The sequence below is a fragment of the Salmo trutta genome, chromosome 13 (assembly GCF_901001165.1).
Source record: "Salmo trutta chromosome 13, fSalTru1.1, whole genome shotgun sequence".
In the NCBI taxonomy this organism is placed as follows: domain Eukaryota; kingdom Metazoa; phylum Chordata; class Actinopteri; order Salmoniformes; family Salmonidae; genus Salmo; species Salmo trutta.
The window spans coordinates 67,226,910-67,248,152 of record NC_042969.1 but is presented as its reverse complement, the minus strand read 5'-3'; the positions used below and the strand labels follow the sequence as shown (position 1 = coordinate 67,248,152).

Genomic DNA, 21,243 nt, shown 5'->3' with positions numbered 1-21,243 from the left:
ACTTCCACTGTAGCCCATTAACTCACTGACATAGGCAACACTATTTAGTGACACCATTTAGCCTCACCTTGGTATGGTTGGTAACACTCAACATGGCTGTCTTATCTAACAGATAGGACTTAGCTCGTAAGATACTGTTAACAATTCTTTTCTCAAACTAGCATGTATTACTGTTTATAATCTTGTTACACATTGTTGTGACAGTAAAGACAGTTTGATATTTTGTAGAACATTTGCTAATGTTTGTTTGTGCTGAAGATTACATGCACAGCTTGAAGACACCGCCCACATACTTTTGGAAGAGGAAGAAGCCAAACCACTCCATAAGACAGCAATGAAACATATGAGAACACATGAATAAAAACAGTGAAAGTATCAATGTGCACTTACAGTAAGACAGCATACTTTCTCTAGTTTCACTCCAATACATTTCAGCTTTAGTCTTTGACAAACAAATAGCCTCACAAAACAAAGCAGGGGAGAGAAAAGTCGAGGTCAAGAGTTTCATTCATTCCTTATTCTTAGTGCCAGCTAAACTCAGATTGACTCATTTATTGTTTACGAAAGGTCCTTCCCTGGAGTAGGATCAGTTTAGCTGGTTGATAGTGGATATACTGTGGTGGGCTAGCATCCTTGCATCATACAAACACAGGCTTGACAGAGTTCTGTGTGGTAGCAGGCAGCATGACTAGTGGCCTATCTTTGGCTCTGTATACATGATATCCTTTAAGACAATATGGAGCCTGCAGCTGAACGTGCATCTGTGGGAACCCTGCATGGGGAGGACTTAGTGCTCCTCCAGCCACTGAGCCTGTACATCTGGACCAGTTGTTAAACAATCGGGCTCTGGCAATCTCATTCAATTGAACAGGATTCTCAACATTTACCCTGTTTCTTCTTACACTTCATTTATTCAACATGCACACCAGAATAATGTACAGGAGCCCTGTCAAGTGGTTTGAGTTTTCCATAGAGATCATTGTGAATGGTGAGAAGTGTTTCTGTGCCGATTCTTCTATACTCTCTACTTTCTCCAGCCAAGGCGAGGTAAGGAGGGTGTTAGCAGGAGATTACCCTGGATATGATGTCCCTCCCTGGGATCATCTCTGAACGTTTGACGAGCGAGGGCTTCACCTTCGCAGACTGCCTTTATAAACCCTGAGCTGTAGAATCAGAACAACTACTACCCTCTCACCAATAGAAACCAGCCTGCCAGCACAATACCAGAAACCACTCTGTTTGATATTGCTGCCTGAAATCTATTCACGCCAGCCCCTCATATAAGCCATGGTGCCTGGAGCATTGCATTAGGTTAGCAAACCAATCAGAGAGGCAGCACTTATGAATTAGGATGGGCACTGTACTTGTTTGTATGCCATTTTATAATAGTAAAAATCATTTTAAAATAACTTCCCCATACATTTGTGAATTGGAAGAAGGTTTGGGAACCCCTGTACTCTCAGCCTCTTTACTTAAAAAAAGTGAATACAGCTTTAAAAGCTACTTTCAATGCACTTTACAATAACCTTTGGTTAAATAACTATTGGTGTATGTATAGTTAACAGTACAGCATTGAAAATAGATTTTATAAAACCCATGACAACGCTTTCATAGACTGATAGTGACTCATTTCTCGCTGAACTCTACAGTTCATCCCCTTAGTCCTACATACAGTATTTTATATAGGAACGCTGAAAAGCTTGACAATGTGAACTGTCCAAGCTGCCTCTTTCTTTCTTTCTTTCTTTCTTTCTTTCTTTCTTTCTTTCTTTCTTTCTTTCTTTCTTTCTTTCTTTCTTTCTTTCTTTCTTTCTTTCTTTCTTTCTTTCTTTCTTTGAGATAGAGCAGTAGATACAAAACGTGGAGGGCTGGCCAGCTCTACAACAGAGATGTACAAACGACTGTGGTTTCATGCTTTACCATGGCATTTGCTCCTCCTCACAAAACCATATTTAGGCCTTGAACCGCTGCCGCTCTCGCCTGTTGCTAGGCTACACCAAGGAAATTGAGAGAAAAAATAAAACACTTATCAGAGGAGAGAAAAATCTAGCAGGGCATGAAAGCATTACACTGTGGAAATGAAAAGCTACATTCCACATGAACTAGGAGCCACACAAAGAGGAAATGGTGCATAAACAACTTGTTCAGAATGGAACCCCACAGAATGTTTCCCTTAGCTTATAAAAGGGAAGTGGAGAGGCCACATGGAGGGACGGTTGCTTGTGTGGATCAATGGAAAATGGCAGCTTGAGAGCTGTATGTTTACACATTCATTTGGATAACACCATTCACACACATCACAGGAGCGCACTGTGTGGTGCTCAGGGCTGGGAGGAACTAGCTCAAGTTGTCCTCGACGTGTTCCTAAAAGGAAATTCCTATGAAGGCCAATACAGAGTTATCTAAGTACAATGTAAAGCTATGGTACGTTACATGATATTTCAATCTCTATGGGCCTCAGGTTTACAAGAATATTCTGATAATGACACTCATTACCCTCTGTTGCGAATGTAAGTTTTGTGCTTGAACAGAGTAAAACGCCAACAGAAGGTGCAGTTCTGCAGCTTAGAGTAACACAATGTGATGCATTGCATGCCAGGTTAACAAGGCCCCTGAGACATAGTATTCAGAAGAGTAGTGAACAGCAAGACAGCTCTATTACATCCTACCAGCATGCACTGCAGAAATCATGTCAAACCCCCGTTTTAGTCCTGTCTCTCAGAAATCACTGAGGAGTTATGAAAACGTCTCCACTGCCGCATACATTAAACTGTGTGAAGAGTAATTGGTTTACAATGAAAAACACAACACACAATTTTAACAACCACCTGTTTACGAATTGCATTTTCACAGTAAATTGGCTGACGCCCATGGGAGGAGTCATCTGTTGATTCTCTGTAGAGACCATATGAGATCAACAGTCTCCTCAGAGTTTTGTCCTAGTCCAAGGACAATCATAGAACATTAGACGTACACATGTAGGATCTTTTGAGACAATTTTCTACAGCAGGAAAATAATCCTGCAGCAAGAGGAAATGTGGATTAGTATATAGGCTATAATTAATGAAAAAAATATATCTTTCAAAGTTGAAATTCCCAACTTCTGAAGCCTTTTTAAACTTCAAATACACTACAGGATTAAAATGTCCTGCATTGCAGGAAAGTTGTCCTGCAACAGGGTGATCAAATTAAGATCCTTCATCTGTATAAAAGTAGAAATACCGGGACACAGTATAGTAGGATTGTCATTGATACAGGAGATCCTATATATAAAAGTTCACCCCTCTTCTGTGGAGTAAAATATTCCAAATGGACTATTCAAAAAACCTTTGAAATAGGAGCTAGAGCTTCTTCATGTCCCAGACCACTCATTCACCTTGTAGACCTGATTGTGCAGTTGATGAGACACTCAGGCTCTCTACTCCCTCTACTCAGACACACAAAATGGCCTCTGGAGGTTTCCAGCACCAGCATGAAAGGGACCTGATTACTTCTCTAGTGCCTGAGTGGAAATCAAAGAGCCATACTGTACCACCACCCACCACCACCACCTCCTCCTCTGTAGGAGCCTGCGGTGTGACATGTACGTATGGTACATCTCGGTGGGCTGGCTTTGAATGACTTGGGATGACTTCATGTTAGCTCTGGAAGTACATTGTCAGCTATGAACGTGCATTTGCCCCTCCCCTGTGTGTTAGTAGAGAATCACAGCAGGACTTATGGAGTACTTCCATAGTGCAGGATTTCATCCAAACGTTTGAGGGAACTCTGCTTGCAAATATTGATAGAAATCAATTACGAGGTCTGCGTTTAGCTGGCAAACAACAGAGAATATAATTAAATGGCAGTTGTCAGTGCTGCAGTTACTCTGCAATATAAATGCCATATTTAGTTATCTCTAAATGTCACCTTCTGATGCTGCCAAGTACTTTTGGCCAACATTAGGCTTTAATAGATATTTTAAAAGCTCCAGCCCATCCCAGTACTCCCATTCTATTTCTCTCACTGCCAGTTTATCAGAAATGTATTATCTTCTAAATGGACTTTCTCTCACTGATGAATGAATTTGGCATTCCTAATAAATGGTCTCCATGTGTCTGTATATGAACAAACCTGAACTATCTAGAATGGAGGAGAGACAGATTTTTGTTTTGTTTTTCAGTTTATTTGAACAACCATATTATACACAAAGAAGTCTTCCCAATAGTCAACACACGTCTTCCTCCACAAAAGTGAAAAGAATAAGAACTACATATAGTACCGTAGAAGATCCAACACTAAACCGTATGTACAGAGGTGGGCCAGCTGACACTGTAAATAAACTGTCCTTCATCCATATCATAAGTCAAAGAGAAAAAAAATCAGTCAGTGTTTCCAGGCCTACAAAGATGGATGTGATTGTGATTTGATGGGGGAGATGTAAAGGGCATTGTAATGTGACTGTGATGTGAGTGTGGGCAGGTTGAGATATGGCTGCATGGCGATGCTGATAAGATAGCAGAGTGCCGAGCGACTGACATGTCTCCTCCATCCTCACAGATCAAACGTGACAGGAAAGGGCTGTGACAGGTGTCACTGAAAGCACAGCGCAGGGCGTCCGCTATGGCACCTATCAGTAGAACAATCTGATTAAAACTGCCCGCCCGCTGTCTCAACCTCTCTCTGTCTCTCTCCCAAACTCTCTCACCCACTCTCTCTTTCTCACTGTACTACACTACTGCAAACACACTCACAAGCAAGCATACGTGTACACACAGGCGAGGGGTGAGAATGAACAAAGTGGGGACATACAGTACCTTGGGTGTTGTCTAGGTTCAAGGTGGTGGGTGTGGGGATCGTGGTAGGAGCATCTAGATGGAAAACATACAAAATAAAGAAGAAATGTATAAGAAATAAAGAAAGTGTGAGAAGCCATTAAGGATGGGGTCATGCAAGTATGGAAATACTGTAGCAGAATTGGGAAAGTATCAAATCTCTCAGTAACTACTGTAGTATTACTATAGAGCGAGATAATGATTTAGGTTCTGTATGGTCTCAGTAAGATGGCTGTTTTTCCCACAGGAAGGATGTTGCTTTTCCCATATTGCATTCTTCATCTGTAACCTGTGTCAACGCATCATTGATGTCTTTTCTAACTGTCTGGTGATAGTGAATGCAATATCAGAGCTTTGACAATGCACAGTGTTTGATATCAGGTCATTCCAATCTTACTTAAACCTCTACTCATTAACAATAGGCCAAAAGGCTGCAATGAACACATCTAATTTACTATTTTGTATTCTCATACTGTAGTTTGAAAAACGAACTTAATGTGCCCAATATTGTTCATAAACATTCAATAGGTAGTTGGGAAGTTAGAAATGAACATATTAAGGGATTATTTCCAGTAATTAAGTTAAGCAGTGCATTAAGCAACACTGGTGCACTCCCCTGTAGTTCTTCTGCACCTCTTGCAACAACAACAGACGGATAGTGTACTGACAAGGCCTTTCATAACACCACAAACAAAATAATGAGAATTACAAAATGGAGGCCAATACAGGTATGCAGCGGTGCTAAGAGACTGAAAAGCTTCCCTGCCACTAGGAATATCTTCCTGTTTCTGGCACAGAGAGATAGCGCCGGCCCCTTGCTGGAGACAAGTCACAGCGGGAGAAATTTGTCTGGCTGTCTTCATGCCTTTACTGTCTGTGCCCATCAGAAGCCCACAGTAGGGGACCACACACTTCCAAACTAATGATAAAACATCAATGGTGGCATAATGTCGCTTCTGGGGGAGGAGGGGGCAGGGGGGAGAGGTGAGGGGATATCAGGAACAGATTCTCCGCAAACAATATTTATAGGGGATTTCTTCTTTCCCTGTGACCGAAGGCGGTCTGATAGCTGAAATGTCAGAGTCTGGGAAATTGGGCATGCAGGCCAGGGATAAGAGGCTGCCACAAAGGCCTGGATGGGATATGGCACATATAATAGTCTAGCAAACAAGTATTCTCCATGGGCAATTTGCAGGCTGGATTACTCTTGGCTCCACATTATGAGAGCTGAAATATGAATGTATTTGGAGGTGCCATATTTTCAGGGTACATTTCTATTTGTAAGAACATTTGATATGAGAAATTCTAAGCATAAACTGAAACAATGCGGGAGAAATTGTTTAGCTATACCCTCTTAAACCTGGCAGCCAAAAAACTTTATTTTTCTTCAGCTTGTTAGCAATTCTGAATACATTGTTTTATATGCACATTGTCTTCATAGCAATGGAGATTTCTGACACAAACAAATATTCCATAAAGTAATACAGTACAACAATGTCCTCAGATGCATTTTTCAAAACACATTAAACTATGTTTTCTCTTGAGACTGTATGACTTGGTTATTAATTTGCAGCCTGATGTTTCATTAGTTATTCTGTTCTATGGTGCAGAGATGGGTGATGGTTCAGAATCCATGTGGTTCAACACGTTTGTTTTCACAACAGCGCTTCATCCAAGTCAGGGTCAACAGAGCCATATTTGAGCATACTTTCTGACTGGGCTTGACGCCCAGATGGCTGCATGGGAATCTTTGACTTCATGGCCGTGTAGGAAATCTCTGGGTCAGAGAGTCAACTGCAGAACAAACCCTTGAGCAAAATACATAATTGTTCTCCTGCCAACAGCCAGTATGTGTGAGTTATAGCACCAGGTCAGCTTTGTACAGTGAACGGAGTTTGGTGGGAGCCTACAGTAGCTGGGAGCCTAGTTGCTTTGGACCAGTTTACTCCCACACCGGACGTCAACCAACCACAGACCAGCACTCACAGTCTACTGAAAACAACCCAGAACCAGCAGAGGAGGCAAACCAGCCTAACTACCTTCTCTCTCACCCTTAGACCAGAATACAACTGACAACTAAACATGCTTTGTTACTTACTATATGCTTTTTTACTTACTGTAGGAGAGTACACAGAGTATACACAACATTTCTAGTGTCAGGGATAAAGTGTTTTAGTGCAGCGGTAGGCAGAGGCAAGATGAGAGTAGCATACTGTATATTCCAACTCTCAGAAAGTAGCACACATATGAATATCTAATATATCTAGAATAGCACAGACCATTGGTACACATACTGTACTCTCCTGTTGCACTACATTAGCTAGGTTCCTGGTCATCTAGCTTTGACATGGTACTGCACACAGTCCTCTGACAGATCCACATTAATGAACATCAGGGACATACTAAGAGATAGCAGCTGTGGATTCCAACACTAGACACTAATGGGCTCCTCCTGGGCCTAATACAAGCAGAAAACAGGAAAACCCACCCAGCAGTCTCTTCACGTATAGACCCACCTGCTAAGCTGACACATCTGTGGTTCTCATCATGCTTACCCCTAGACGGAACCATGTTCAGAAACACACACTCATTATGCTAGTGTACAGCAACTAGTATGATTAGTCAGGGAAAACAATCCTCTTATGGACCAACAACATGGCTTCTTTTGTCTAGCATCTAATCCTGTGGAATAACAGAACTGGGAATCTCAAACATAATTACTCAAAGTGTTATCAACCCCTTTCACAAATCTCCAGTGTCTCATTAATGCTCTAACTAAAAGAATAGAGACTGCACTGATAACACCAGAGATATGCTGTCTCTAATGTTGAGGTGGTAAAAGACTGAAAAAGACTTGTGGTGGGAAGCTATTTCTGTAAGATGGGATATTTCATTGTGCCAAAGGCATACAAATAGGTAATTCTACTACAAAACATGTACAGTTCACACATGCTAGCATGTTTGCTGCACCGGCAAACACACATTTTCACCATGGAAATTCATTCACTAGTCTTTTTAGTGTATAGCTGTTTGTCTAGTTTATCTCTGTTGAGTAGGGAGCAGGTTGTTCCTTCAAAGAAATTTAGGAAAATGCAATATGGAGACGTGAGGAGGGTATATATGAAGAGACGCCTACTATAGAACTTGATTATGCATGGGAGAGGGGTATATCTCCAAAACAAATAGTCAGCTCACATTCCCAATCAAACCAATGTGCCAAAACAAGTATGAAAGTAAAAGACAAAACAACATAAATCAAAAGATGGTGTGTATGGAAAATGTTTCCTGTTCTGGCTGTTTTAATTTCTCACAAGCTCCTTTATGAATCTAAATCTATTTGGAAATGGATGATGTGTGTTGTTCAAAGCCAAAAGTAATCATATTCCAAACAAAGGATCCATATGGAAGCAAGACTACAGCCTGCTTCACAAACCTCAAACCTCTTCCTGTAGATACAGTAACTGTATGACAGTTACATTAAAGAGGGAAAGTGAATCATGCCTCTAATGGATGAGAGTGGATGGGGCGCCGATTACGACTTCAGTCATAGGATGAAACCCTGGATAGGCCTGGACTGTTACTTAATAGCACGTTCCATGCTTTTGTTCTGGAGATGATCACTAGAGGACTAAGAGGGACAAACAAATGTCCCCATCTGCCTAAGAGCACTTACAGAAATACAATCTCAGAGTGGCATTGCTATAAGTGCCATAGTAACCTAAGTCAGAGATTCATACGTAAGCTACAAGTTAGATTGAGGATAGTCTGTGAGGTGTCAGTCAGAATAAATCAGTAAGTGAGAGCCATCTGTTACTATGTCAGTGACATGGTTTCTGTGACAGATTCACCCAGAGAAACCTGTAATCAGTGAACTGACACATGAGAAGTTTCAATGGAAAATGTAGCAAATTCTAGTGAGTGGCCACGATTGCCTACTCGACACATCCTGTATCAGCAATACAGACCACCTGGCCTGGACTCATCTCCAAATATAGATAGAATCGCAAAACACACTACAGGCGACAGTAGCCATGACAGTACCTACCGTGTACAAAGAGGATGTAGTCATCGTAGGCATCTCCCACGGTGTTGGAGGCAACACAGCGGTACGTGCCGTTGTACGACTTGTTGAGGTTTTCGATGAAGAGGTCAGAGCCGGTGATCACGGTGTGAGACGGCACATCATCATCCACTCTGAGCCAGCTGATCTGATGGGGCCTGGAGGACACAAATACCAGCCACATCAGAAAGACCCTGCACGACGCCCGTCAATAGACCAAATCTCACTCTAAAGGTCAGAACTCAGATCAGCGTGGGAGAGCCATTGGCAGATTCCTCCTAATGATGCATTTTACACAAAACACACTAGCAATTGGTAACATATAAATGCTACAATGCATTGGAAAGGTTAGGGGAGTCCTTTGGCTGGCAGAAAAGGGATATAGGAAGCCTGGAAGTGTCATGTAGCTGTCTATGTTGGCATTTTTAAGGACAGAGTGGAGTGCTGTACTGTTAACTAGTATTAAATGATATGTGTGGATGGATGGATACTCACTGTGGTTTGCCTTTTGCTATGCACGTCAGCTCTAGATTCTCTCCCTCTCTCGTTAAACCTTCAGGGAACGCCTGAACGATCTTCACTTCTGGTTGATCTGAAAGTAGACAGATGGTATTTTCACATACACATTGTATAGAAGCCGTACACACTTTATAATTCATATCATATTCACAGCTCTAGCAATGTCAACCTATCTCAACCTGACTCATGCTTTCAGTCACTCTATAAAAAAGTGTTATTGTATGTTCAAACCAGTGAAAGAGCCATTTGTCGGTGCGCTATAATATAACAACAAATGTCATTTAGCAGACACTTTTATCCAAATAAATCTACAGTCATGCGTGCATTTTACATATGGGTGGTCCCGGGAATCAAACCCACTACCCTGCTGTTACAAGCACAATGCTTTACCAACTGAGCTACAAAGGACCATGCTGCAATGCATTGGGAAGGTTAGGAGAGTGCTTTTGCTGGCTACGACAGTGCCATTACTCCATTGCTTATATTATTACTCTTGTATGACCAGTATATTTTCAGCTCAACTCCACCGACTAAGGCTTTCAGTGGTATAGGACTGCATAAACCTGGCTATCAAAGCCAGTTGGGTTCTCAGTACATCGCGCCGACAGGACAAAACATCTATCCGGGAAGCAGAAGGGTGGAGGTATATGTTTTATGATAACGACTTATGGTATAACTATGATAACATACAGGAACTCAAGTCCTTCTGTTCACCTGACCTAGAACATCTCACAATCAAATGCCAACCGTACTATCTCCCGAGATAATTTTCATCAATAATAGCCACAGCGGTCTATATCCCCCCTCAAGCCGATACCACGACGGCTCTCAAAGAACTTCGCTGGACTTTATACAAACTGAAAACCACATATCCTGAGGCTGCATTTATTGTACAAGGGGATTTTAACAAAGCAAATTTCAGGAAAAGGCTCCCGAAATTCTATCAACATATTGATTGTTGTACTCGCGCTGTTAAAACTCTCGACCATTTTTATACTACCTTCCAGAATGCATATAAGGCCCTCCCCCGCCCTCCATTCGGCAAATCGGACCACAATTCCATCTTGCTTCTCCCCTCCTATAGGCAGAAAGTCAAACAGGAAGCACCTGTGGAAAGGACTATTCAATGCTGGTTTGACCAAACGAAATCATCGCTTCAAGATTGTTTTGATCACGCGGACTGGAATATGTTCAGAGAAGCTTCAGAAAATAATATCGACACATATACCGATACTGTGAATGAGTTTATCAGGAAGTGCATAGGAGATGTTGTACCCACTGTGACTATTAAAACCTACCCCAACCAGAAACCGCGGATAGATGGGAACATTCGCGCAAAACTGAAACCGTGAAGCACCGCATTTAACCAGGGAAAGAAAACTGGGAATATGGAAGAATACTAACAGTGTAGTTATTCCCTCCACAAAGCAATCAAGCAGGCTAAAGGTCGGTATAGGGACAAAGTTGAGTCCCAGTATGTGGCAGGGTCTACAAACAATCACGGATTACAAAAGGAAAACCAGCCACGTCACGGCCACCGACGTCTTGCTTCCGGACAGGCTGAACACCTTCTTCACATGCTTTGAGGATAACACAGTGCCACCGACGCAGCCCGCTATCAAGGACTGTGGGCTCTGCTTCTCGTGAGTAAGTAATTTAAGCGTGTTAACCCTCGCAAGGCTGCCGGCCCAGATGGTATCCCTAGCCGCATCCTCAGAGCATGTGCAGACCAGCTGGCTGTTATGTTTACAGATATATTCAATCTCTCCCTATCCCAGGCTGTTGTTCCCACATGCTTCAAGATGACCACCATTGTCCCTGTACCTAAGAAAGCAAAGGTAATTGAACTAAATTACTATCGCCCAGTAGCACTCACTTCTGTCATCATGAAGTGCTTTGAGAGACTAGTCAAGGATCATATCACCTCCACCTTACCTGCCACCCTAGACCCACATAAATGTGCTTACCTCCCCAATAGATCCACAGACGATGCAATCACCACCACACTGCCCTATCCCATCTGGACAAGAGGCATACCTATGTAAGAATGCTGTTCATTGACTATAGCTCAGCATTCAACACCATAGTACCCTCCAAACTCATCATCAAGCTCGAGGCCCTGGGTCTGAACTCCGCCCTGTGCACCTGGGTCCTGGACTTCGTGATGAGTCGCCAGGTGTTGAAGGTAGGAAACAACACCTCCTCGCTGATCCTCAACACTGGTGCCCCACAAGGGTGGGTGCTCAGCCCCCTCCTGTACTCCCTGTTCACCCATGACTACGTGGCCAAGCACGCCTCCAACTCAGTCATCAAGTTTGCAGACGACACAACAATAGTAGGCTTGATTACCAACAACAATGAGACAGCCTACAGGGAGGAGGTGAGGGCTCTGGGAGTGTGTTGCCAGGAAATAACCTCTCACTCAATGTCAACAAAACTAAGGAGATGATTGTGGACTTCAGGAAACAGCAGAGGGAGCACCCCCCTATCCACATCGATGGGACCACAGTGGAGAAGGCGGAAAGCTTCAAGTTCCTCGGCGTACACATCACTGACAAACTGAAATGGTCCACCCACACAGACAGTGTGGTGAAGAAGGCGCAACAGCGCCTCTTCAACCTCAGGAGGCTAAAGAAATTTGGCCTAACACCTAAAACCCTCACAAACTTTTACAGATGCACAATTGAGAGCATCCTGTCGGGCTGTATCACCGCGTGGTATGGCAGCAGCATCGCCCACAACCGCAAAGCTCTCCAGAGAGTGGTGCGGTCTGCCCAACGGATTACCGGGGGCAAACTTCCCACCCTCCTGGACACCTACAGCACCCGATGCCATAGGAAGGCCAAAAAGATCATCAAGGACAACAACCACCCGAGTCACTACATGTTCACCCCGCTATCATCCAAAAGGCGAGGTCAGTACAGGTGCATCAAAGCTGGGACCAAGAGACTGAAAAACAGCTTCTATCTCAAGGTCATCAGACTGCTAAACAGCCATCACTAGCACATCAGAGGTGGCTGCCTATAGACATAGATTAGGAATCACTGGCCACTTTTAGAAATGGATCACTAGCCACTTTAATAATGATTCCGTATCTAGCATTACTCATCTCATATGTATGAACTGCACTCCACATAATTCTACAGTATCTTAGTCACCTTTAAATGATGTTTACATATTGCTTCCCCCATCTCATATGTATATACTGTATGGTATTCTACGTATACTACACCACTGACTGTTAAACAGCCATCTCCAGCACATCAGAGGCTGCTACCTAAAGACATAGATTAGGAATCACTGGCCACTTTAAGGAAATTTAACACTAGCCACTTTAATAATGTCTGTTTATCTTGCATTACTCATCTCATATGTATAAACTGTACACAATACTATTCTACGGTATCTTAGTCACTTTAATTGTGTGTAAATATTGCATCACCCATCTCATATATATATATATATATATACTGTATTCTATACGACTGTATCTTAGACCAATGCCGCTCTGACATATATGTATACTGTATATTCTTAATCCATTCCTTACTTAGATTTACGTGTATTTTGGGTATATGTTGTGAAACTGTTAGATATCACTTGTTAGACATTACTGCACTGTCGGAGCTAGAAGCACAAGCATTTCGCTCCACCGGCAATAACATCTGCTAAACATGTGTATGTGACCAATACATTTGATTTGATCATAGCCCCTTGGTTAAACATATAGAGAAAAGGGCTATGTGTTCAGACAGTCTAACTATAAAGTAAAATATATATATATTTTTCTCTTATCTATGTTAACAAAAGATTGCCAAAATGTCAAGTGGTTCAAGTTGAGCTTTCCCTTTTGCCTAGAAAGGTTAGGCAAAGCACTCGTCTATGTTAATAAATGAATATACTACACAGACTACCAAAGGTTAGCTTAACCTTTCTCTGATGTTCTACAGTGTTTAAGGACGGCTGTTTTACCTCTTCAATCAATAAACCATTGGAGGAAACAGCAAATCACATTTGACACAAGACTAGAGCGTGCAGTTCTCTTCTTTCATGTTACACAACACTACAGCAAAAGTTACTTTTCCCTGGAGGTGATTCTATTACATTCCAGGAGACGTATTGTAAAGTGAATCACTGGGCTGCCAGGTATTTTAATTAGATACAGAATTGATGATCTAATTCATTCATATACAGTACAGTGCCTTCAGAAGTATTTATACCCCTTGACTTATTCCACATTTTGTTGTGTTACAGCCTGAACTCAAAATATATATATATTAAATATCTCACTCATCTAACCACAATACCCCATAATGACAAAGTGAAAACATGTTTTTAGAAGATTTTATACAGAAATATCTCACTTACATACAGTTGAAGTTGGAAGTCATTAAAACTTGTTTTTCAACTACTCCACAAATTTCTTGTTAACAAACTATAGTTTTGGCAAGTCGGTTAGGACATCTACTTTGTGCATGACACAAGTAATTTTTCCAACAATTATTTACAGACAGATTATTTCACTTATAATTCACTGTATCACAATTCCAGTTGGTTAGAAGTTTAAATACACTAAGTTGACTGTGCCTTTAAACAATTTGAGTCAATTGGAGGTGTACCTGTGGATGTATTTCAAGGCCAACCTTCAAACTCAGTGCCTCTTTGCTTGACATCATGAGAAAATCAAAAGAAATCAGCCAAGACCTCAGAAAAAAATTGTTGACCTCCACAAGTCTGGTTCATCCTTGGGAGCAATTTCAACACGCCTGAAGGTACCACGTTCATCTGTACAAACAATAGTATGCAAGTATAAACACCATGGGACCACGCAGCCGTCATACCGCTCAGAAAGGAGACGCGTTCTGTCTCCTAGAGATGAAGTACTTTGGTGCGAAAAGTGCTAATCAATCCCAGAACAGCAAAGGACCTTGTGAAGATGCTGAAGGGAACAGATACAAAAGTATCTATATCCACAGTAAAACGAGTCCTATATCGACATAACCTGAAAGGCTGCTCAGCAAGGAAGAAGGCACTGCTCCAAAACCGGCATTAAAAAGTCAGACTACGGTTTGCAACTGCACATGTGGACAAAGATTGTACTTTTTGGAGAAATGTCCTCTGGTCTGATGAAACAAAAATAGAACTGTTTGGCCATAATGACCATCGTTATGTTGGGAGGAAAAAGGGGGATGCTTGCAAGCCGAAGAGCACCATCCCAACCGTGAAGCACAGGGGTGGCAGCATCATGTTGTGTGGGTTCTTTGCTGCAGGAGGGACTGGTGCACTTCACACAATAGATGGCATCATTGCAAAATAGTTGGGAAGAGATGTTCGATGTGCCCATTCCATGGCACATGGTTTATGAATTGATACGCAAAACAACGCCGGATTCAAAACTTAGAATTTTTCAATTTAAATTACTATACAAAATTCTTGCAACTAATAGAATGTTATATATATGGGGGATACAATCTTCCCAGCTCTGCAGATTCTGCTGTGAGGAGGCAGAGTCATTAGATCATTTATTTTGGTATTGTCTATATGTAGCTCGTTTTTGGTCACAGGTCCAGGAATGGCTGAAGAATTGCAACATTTGACTAGAACTAACGCTGCAGATAGCAATACTGGGTGATTTGAAAAGCCATAGTAAATCAATCAAAAATATAATAATTATTTTAGCAAAAATGTTTATTTTTAATTTACAATCTGTAGAAGCTATGAGAATAGAAAGGTTCAATTGTTTTGTGAAGCATCACAGCACAGTTGAAAAATAAATGGCAAATAGAAATCCGAAATGGATAATGTTGATGGATAGATGGGAGGGGTTGAATGGAGCTGAAGGGTGGGACTAATAACAAGATAACCAATGAAAAACATACGGAGTCTGTAAAATGTATATAGGTTCAGAACTTTTGTGATATAGGACAGTTACAAATAGAAATCAAACTGGATGGACATCAGAAATAGAGGAAGGACTAAAAACAAACAAAAAATAACTATTGTAAAATAGACTGTGTCTGTAAAATGTGTATAAGATGAATAAATTGAAGGTAAAAGCCGAAGTGTTAATTAGTTTACTCCAATTGGGCGATCGGTGGTAGGGTTTGCGGGGAATAATAATAAAGGTATATTCTTTAAAAAAGTATGTCTATATAGGTATGTGTATGTATATATGTGTATATGTATGCATGCGTGTATGGATATATATATTTACCAAAAAAATTAATGGGGGATTGGAAATGATGCAGACAATTACATTGATGGAAGCAATATTCTTTCCGCAATATTAAACTGATCCACCCCTAAAAGTAAAAAATAAATAAATAAAAATAGATGGCATCATGATGAAGGATGTGGATATATTGAAGCAACATCTCAAGACGTCAGTCAGGAAGTTAAAGCTTGGTCGCAAATGGGTCTTCCAAATGGACAATGACCCCTAAGCATACTTCCAAAGTTGTGGCAAAATGGCTTAAGGACAACAAAGTCAAGGTATTAGAGTGGTCATCACAAAGCCCTGACCTCAATCCCATAGAAAATTTGTGGGAGAACTGAAAAAGCATGCGCGAGCAAGGAGGCCTACAAACCTGACTCAGTTACACCAGCTCTGTCAGGAGGAATGGGCCAAAATTCACCCAACTTATTGTGGGAAGCTTGTGGAAGGCTACCCGAAACGTTTGACCCAAGTTAAACAATTTAAATACAATGCTACCAAATACTAATTGAGTGTATGTAAACTTCTGAGCCACTGGGAATGTGATGAAAGAAATAAAAGCTGAAACAAATCATTCTCTCTACTATTATTCTGACATTTCACATTCTTAAAATAAAGTGCTGATCCTAACTGACCTAAGACAGGAACTTTTTACTTGAATTAAATGTCAGGAATTGTGAAAAACTGAGTTTAAATGTATTTGGCTAAGGTGTATGTAAACTTCCGACTTCAACTGTAATTATTTACACCCCTGAGTCAATACTTTGTAGAAGCACCTTTGCTGGCGATTACAGACTTGAGTCGTCTTGGGTATGTCTATATCAGCTTTGCACAGATTTTCTCAAGCTCTGTTAAGTTAGAAAGCGAGCGGCTGTGAACAGAAATCATCAAGTCTTTCCATAGATTTTCAATGGGATTCAAGTTTGGGCTTTAGCTGAGCAACTCAAGGACTTGCACATTCTTGTTCTGAAGCCATTCCAACATTGCTTTGGCTGTATACTTGGGAACATTGTCCTGTTGGAATGTACATTTTTGCCCCAGTCTAAAGTCGTTTGCACTCTAAAGCCCCATTCATTGTCCCCTTTATACTTACCAGTCTCCCAGTCCCTGCCGCTGAAAAGCATCCCCATAGCAAGATGCTGCCACCACCATGCTTCACGGTAGGGATGGTGTTAGACAGGTGATGAGCTATGCCTGGTTTTCTCCAGACATAACACTTTGCATTCAGGCCAAAGAGTTACATTTTTGTCTTATCAGACCACAGAATCTTTTGCCTTATGATCTCAGAGTCTTTCATGTGCCCTTTTGCAAACTCATGACAGTCTGTCATGTGCCTTTTCCTCAGAAGTGGCTTCCGTCTAGCCACTCTCTCATAATGTCCAGATTGGTGAAGTGCTATAGAGACTGTTGTCCTTCTGGCAGGTTCTACCATTTCAGCCAAGGAACTCTGTAGTTCTGTAAGAGTTCTTGGTCACCAAGATCCTTCTTTCCCGGTTGCTCAGTTTGGTCGGACAGCAAGCTCTAGGCAGAGTCTGGGTAGTTCCATATTTTTTCCATTTCCCAATGATGGAGACCACTGTGCTCTAGAAGTTGTTTTATATATGCCTCATCACAATTCTATCTCGGAGATCTACGGACAGTTCCTTGGACATCATGGTATAGTTTCTGCTCTGACATTCACTGTCAACTGTACAACCTTATATAGACAGGTGTGGTTCTTTCTAAATCATGTCCAAACAATTCAATTGGACATAGGTGGACTCCATCTCAAGATGATCAAAGGAAATTGGATGCACCTGAGCTCAATTTGAAGTGCCATAGCAAAGGGGTGTGAATGCGTATGCAAATTTGATATTTCTGTATTTAATTTTCAATAAATTTGCAAAAAATTATTAAATAAAAAATGTGTCCCTTTGTCGTTATGTGGTATTGTGTGTAGATGTGTGGAATTCCATTTGGAATTCAGGCTGTAACACAACAACATGTGGAATAAGTCAAAGAGTTTGTATACTTTCTGAGGCACTGTATTCCTTATCTCTGTGATAGACCTCATAGGGACTACGAGAGTCAATAACATTCTATTTCCAGGTCATGCTTGTTTCACTTCCGGGTCACTCACATAGCACTTCCAGGTATCTCTGTGCCCGGAGGTCCTTCACGGCTGGGTGGTCGATGATGCAGCTGACTGGCTCTCCGTCGTCCTCCTTGGACACAGTGAGTCTCAGCCGACTGGTGACCGTGAACATCCTGTCATAGGTCTCATCCACCGTCATCTCGCCTAGGAACAATATAACATACAAAGGTGTGATGGAACCAAAGTCTATAGAGATGTCTCAACTCACAGCAGACTATCATACAGAGCATGGGGTTACTGAGTCAGCTTAAAACAATGTGACTAGGATCACCTGGTTATTCACATGGACACAACTAACATCTACTGCAACGGATGTATTCTATTTCACACTGCACAATTTTTGCAGTCAAGCTAAAAACAAGGTAACTTTGACCACCCTTTACACCTTAAAATTATTACATTTACTTAAGCCTACTTGATGTGGTTTTAGAACCCACAGATTCTCATTGAGTCCAACGTGAGGTAGGGACGATGTGCTTGTGGTTTGTTAACGGTGTCTATGCAGCATCCTGGATGCTGAGTGGGGTTCTGTTCTGTGGTGTCCAGGCTAACCCCTACAGTAATCAGCTGCCCTCCAGGCTCCTACATGTGTCTGGCTGTCAGAGGGGCATTCATTTAGAGAGCATTACAATGCCACAGGGCCAGCGCATTAGCCGCGGTGCTGAGTGTGATGGTTTACTTGCACTTAATGAAGTGAGGAAATAATTACAGGGCCTTCTGTGACCTGCAGCACACTTCCATCTCCGCCAGCCGACCAGCCAGTCACAGGGGGGCACGCTTAGGGCTCAGAGAAGGCATCACACTGCTGCTCCAATACACACTGACCACATACACTAACATGCACATTGCTATAGCTTTTAACCCAATGACACTTACATAGGGAAACATCCTGAGAGATAGGTGTTGAAAAACAACCTTAGAGAAAGGTTTTTTCTAGTGGTTTTGCTCTGCAGATATACAGTAATAATCGTAGCAGAACAAACATGGATTAGGCCCCTGTTTTTAGGTGTTTCCAGATGAACTATTCTTAATTGTTGACAATTCTCTAAGTATATCACCAATTTTGGAAATGGATCTCAATGTGGGCACAGACGTCAATTCAACATCTATTTCACGTTGGTTTAACATAATTTCATTGAAATGACATGGAAACAACACTGATTCAACCAGTGTGTGCCCAGTGGGGAGCTAATGAATTGCTTATGAGAAGTGAGCTGTGTTTCCAGAGGTGCTAAAGGACGTGACTTCCTGGTCCGTCCACGTCCTCCTCTGCCAGTCTGGATTAGCCCCTGTTCAACATGGTGGCATTTCACTAATCTAACGAGCCTGTCTGCTTGCCTGCCTGTCTAACGTACCCACACCACACCAGCCCAGCCTTCCCCAGAGGGCCTGACATCTCATAAACACAAATTGACTTCCACTTCTCTTACACTGGAGGCGCAGATGGCATTTAGCTTATATTCGCTCCTTCTAAATATTTCATCCTCTCAACAAGCCAAATATGTCCTCTCTATTCTAATACATACATGTATATCATTTGACGACAGAGATATTCAGTCCTTATGTAAACAGGACCAGGCTGTGAAATGAATTCTCCCTCTTGCTGTAGTGTATGGATAGGCTGAATAATAGATGAGTCATCTTGATCATATGTGCGGCAATAAGGCACCACACCACAGTACCATACACTACTGCACCTCTCTCCAGGAGCCTACAGTGAACTTGAGGCATTCAAATAAACTACTTTCATAAAAGGACAGCAATTAAAGGTAATAAGTGAGGTTGAAGGCTTTCAAACCGTTGGATCAGAAGTCTGATCAACCAAAAGACAACATGTGATCAACAGAAGCAAACGGGTTGCTGGTGTGTGAGCTGTGGTCCTTCAGCAGCAGGTGACGTATGCTCTCAGTAGACAGGGGCTGTGACCAGATTTACAGGCTGTTGCCGGGCGGATTCCTCAGAGAGAGTGTTGATTCCACATCAACTCCCTGGTGTCTGGCGATGACACAGGTTTATGAGTGTATTAAACCAGTAAAGACACTGGGTGCCTCAGTCATGTACTAAAGGGATGTACTTTAGCCTACACACTGTTCTGATACAGCTAGGCTGCTGGCTGGGCGATGGGGGAGGCTGTAGTGAGTGGGTGGTGAACAGTTGGGAGTTCATTTGAAGCCACTTATCTGGTCACTGGAAAAGGCCCACTACAAGTTCAGCCCAGCACTAAAATGCTCTGCTTCTTTGGTAACTGTTATAATATGGCTATTGCTGAGGAGACAGTTAGCTAACGCAGTGCTTTATGAATAGGTAATACTCAAAGTCAACGCTATACCTAGTTCAATTGAACAACTGAAATACTCATATCCATTCTCACTCTTTAGTCCTTGAACAGATCAGTAGATATAGCATACTGTGATGAGTGTGAAACCAAGTCCTGAATGTAAAAGGAGCATTTGCAATTTCCAGTAGGATGCTGTGGAGAGTTAAAGCTGCCTGTCTGGGGTTTTATCTGAAGGATATCTGAGGGAAAGATATTCCTCTGACCTGTCAGCTCCTGCTCTCCTTTCATCCATCTGATGGAGGCGGCAGGCTTGCTGACCATGGCTGTACAGGTGAGCTCTGTCTCGTTCCCCTCACTGACCACATCCTCTCGGGAATCCATGATTGGAATGCCTGGTGGGACTGACAGACAAACAGCAAGAGCCTCAGATATATATGTACAGACAGACCCACATATACACAAAGGAATGCACACAAAAACATGCATGCACTCTCCCTTGCTTGCAAGCACATCAACACATAATGTCCTGTTCCACTACGCTATAGGCTATAATGTCCTGTTCCACTATGCTATAGGCTATAATGTCCTGTTCCACTACGCTATAGGCTATAATGTCCTGTTTCACTATGCTATAGGCTATAATGTCCTGTTCCACTACGCTATAGGCTATAATGTCCTGTTCCACTATGCTATAGGCTATAATGTCCTGTTCCACTATGCTATAGGCTATAATGTCCTGTTCCACTATGCTATAGGCTATAATGTCCTGTTCCACTATGCTATAGGCTATAATGTCCTGTTTCACTATGCTATAGGCTATAATGTCCTGTTCCACTATGCTATAGGCTATAATGTCCTGTTCCACTATGCTATAGGCTATAATGTCCTGTTTCACTATGCTATAGGCTATAATATCCTGTTCCACTATGCTATAGGCTATAATGTCCTGTTCCACTATGCTATAGGCTATAATGTCCTGTTCCACTATGCTATAGGCTATAATGTCCTGTTCCACTATGCTATAGGCTATAATGTCCTGTTTCACTATGCTATAGGCTATAATGTCCTGTTCCACTATGCTATAGGATATAATGTCCTGTTCCACTATGCTATAGGATATAATGTCCTGTTCCACTATGCTATAGGATATAATGTCCTGTTCCACTATGCTATAGGCTATAATGTCCTGTTCCACTATGCTATAGGCTATAATGTCCTGTTCCA

The 21,243-nt window shown here is 41.9% G+C and overlaps 1 protein-coding gene across 3 annotated transcripts in view; it reads right to left on the bottom strand.

The window, feature by feature from the left end:
- Positions 1–21,243, bottom strand: part of LOC115206377 (cell adhesion molecule 1) — a 163,476-nt gene that overhangs the window by 15,442 nt on the left and 126,791 nt on the right. For 2 of the 3 annotated variants that reach the window (XM_029773249.1, XM_029773250.1), the window contains 5 exons: positions 20,283–20,420; positions 17,727–17,885; positions 9,370–9,466; positions 8,860–9,032; positions 4,797–4,850 (listed from right to left, as the gene is read on the bottom strand). In XM_029773249.1, coding sequence (XP_029629109.1) covers positions 4,797–4,850; positions 8,860–9,032; positions 9,370–9,466; positions 17,727–17,885; positions 20,283–20,420 — 621 coding nt within the window. The remainder of the gene's footprint in view (positions 1–4,796; positions 4,851–8,859; positions 9,033–9,369; positions 9,467–17,726; positions 17,886–20,282; positions 20,421–21,243) is intronic. The other variant, XM_029773251.1, reaches the window with a different exon arrangement.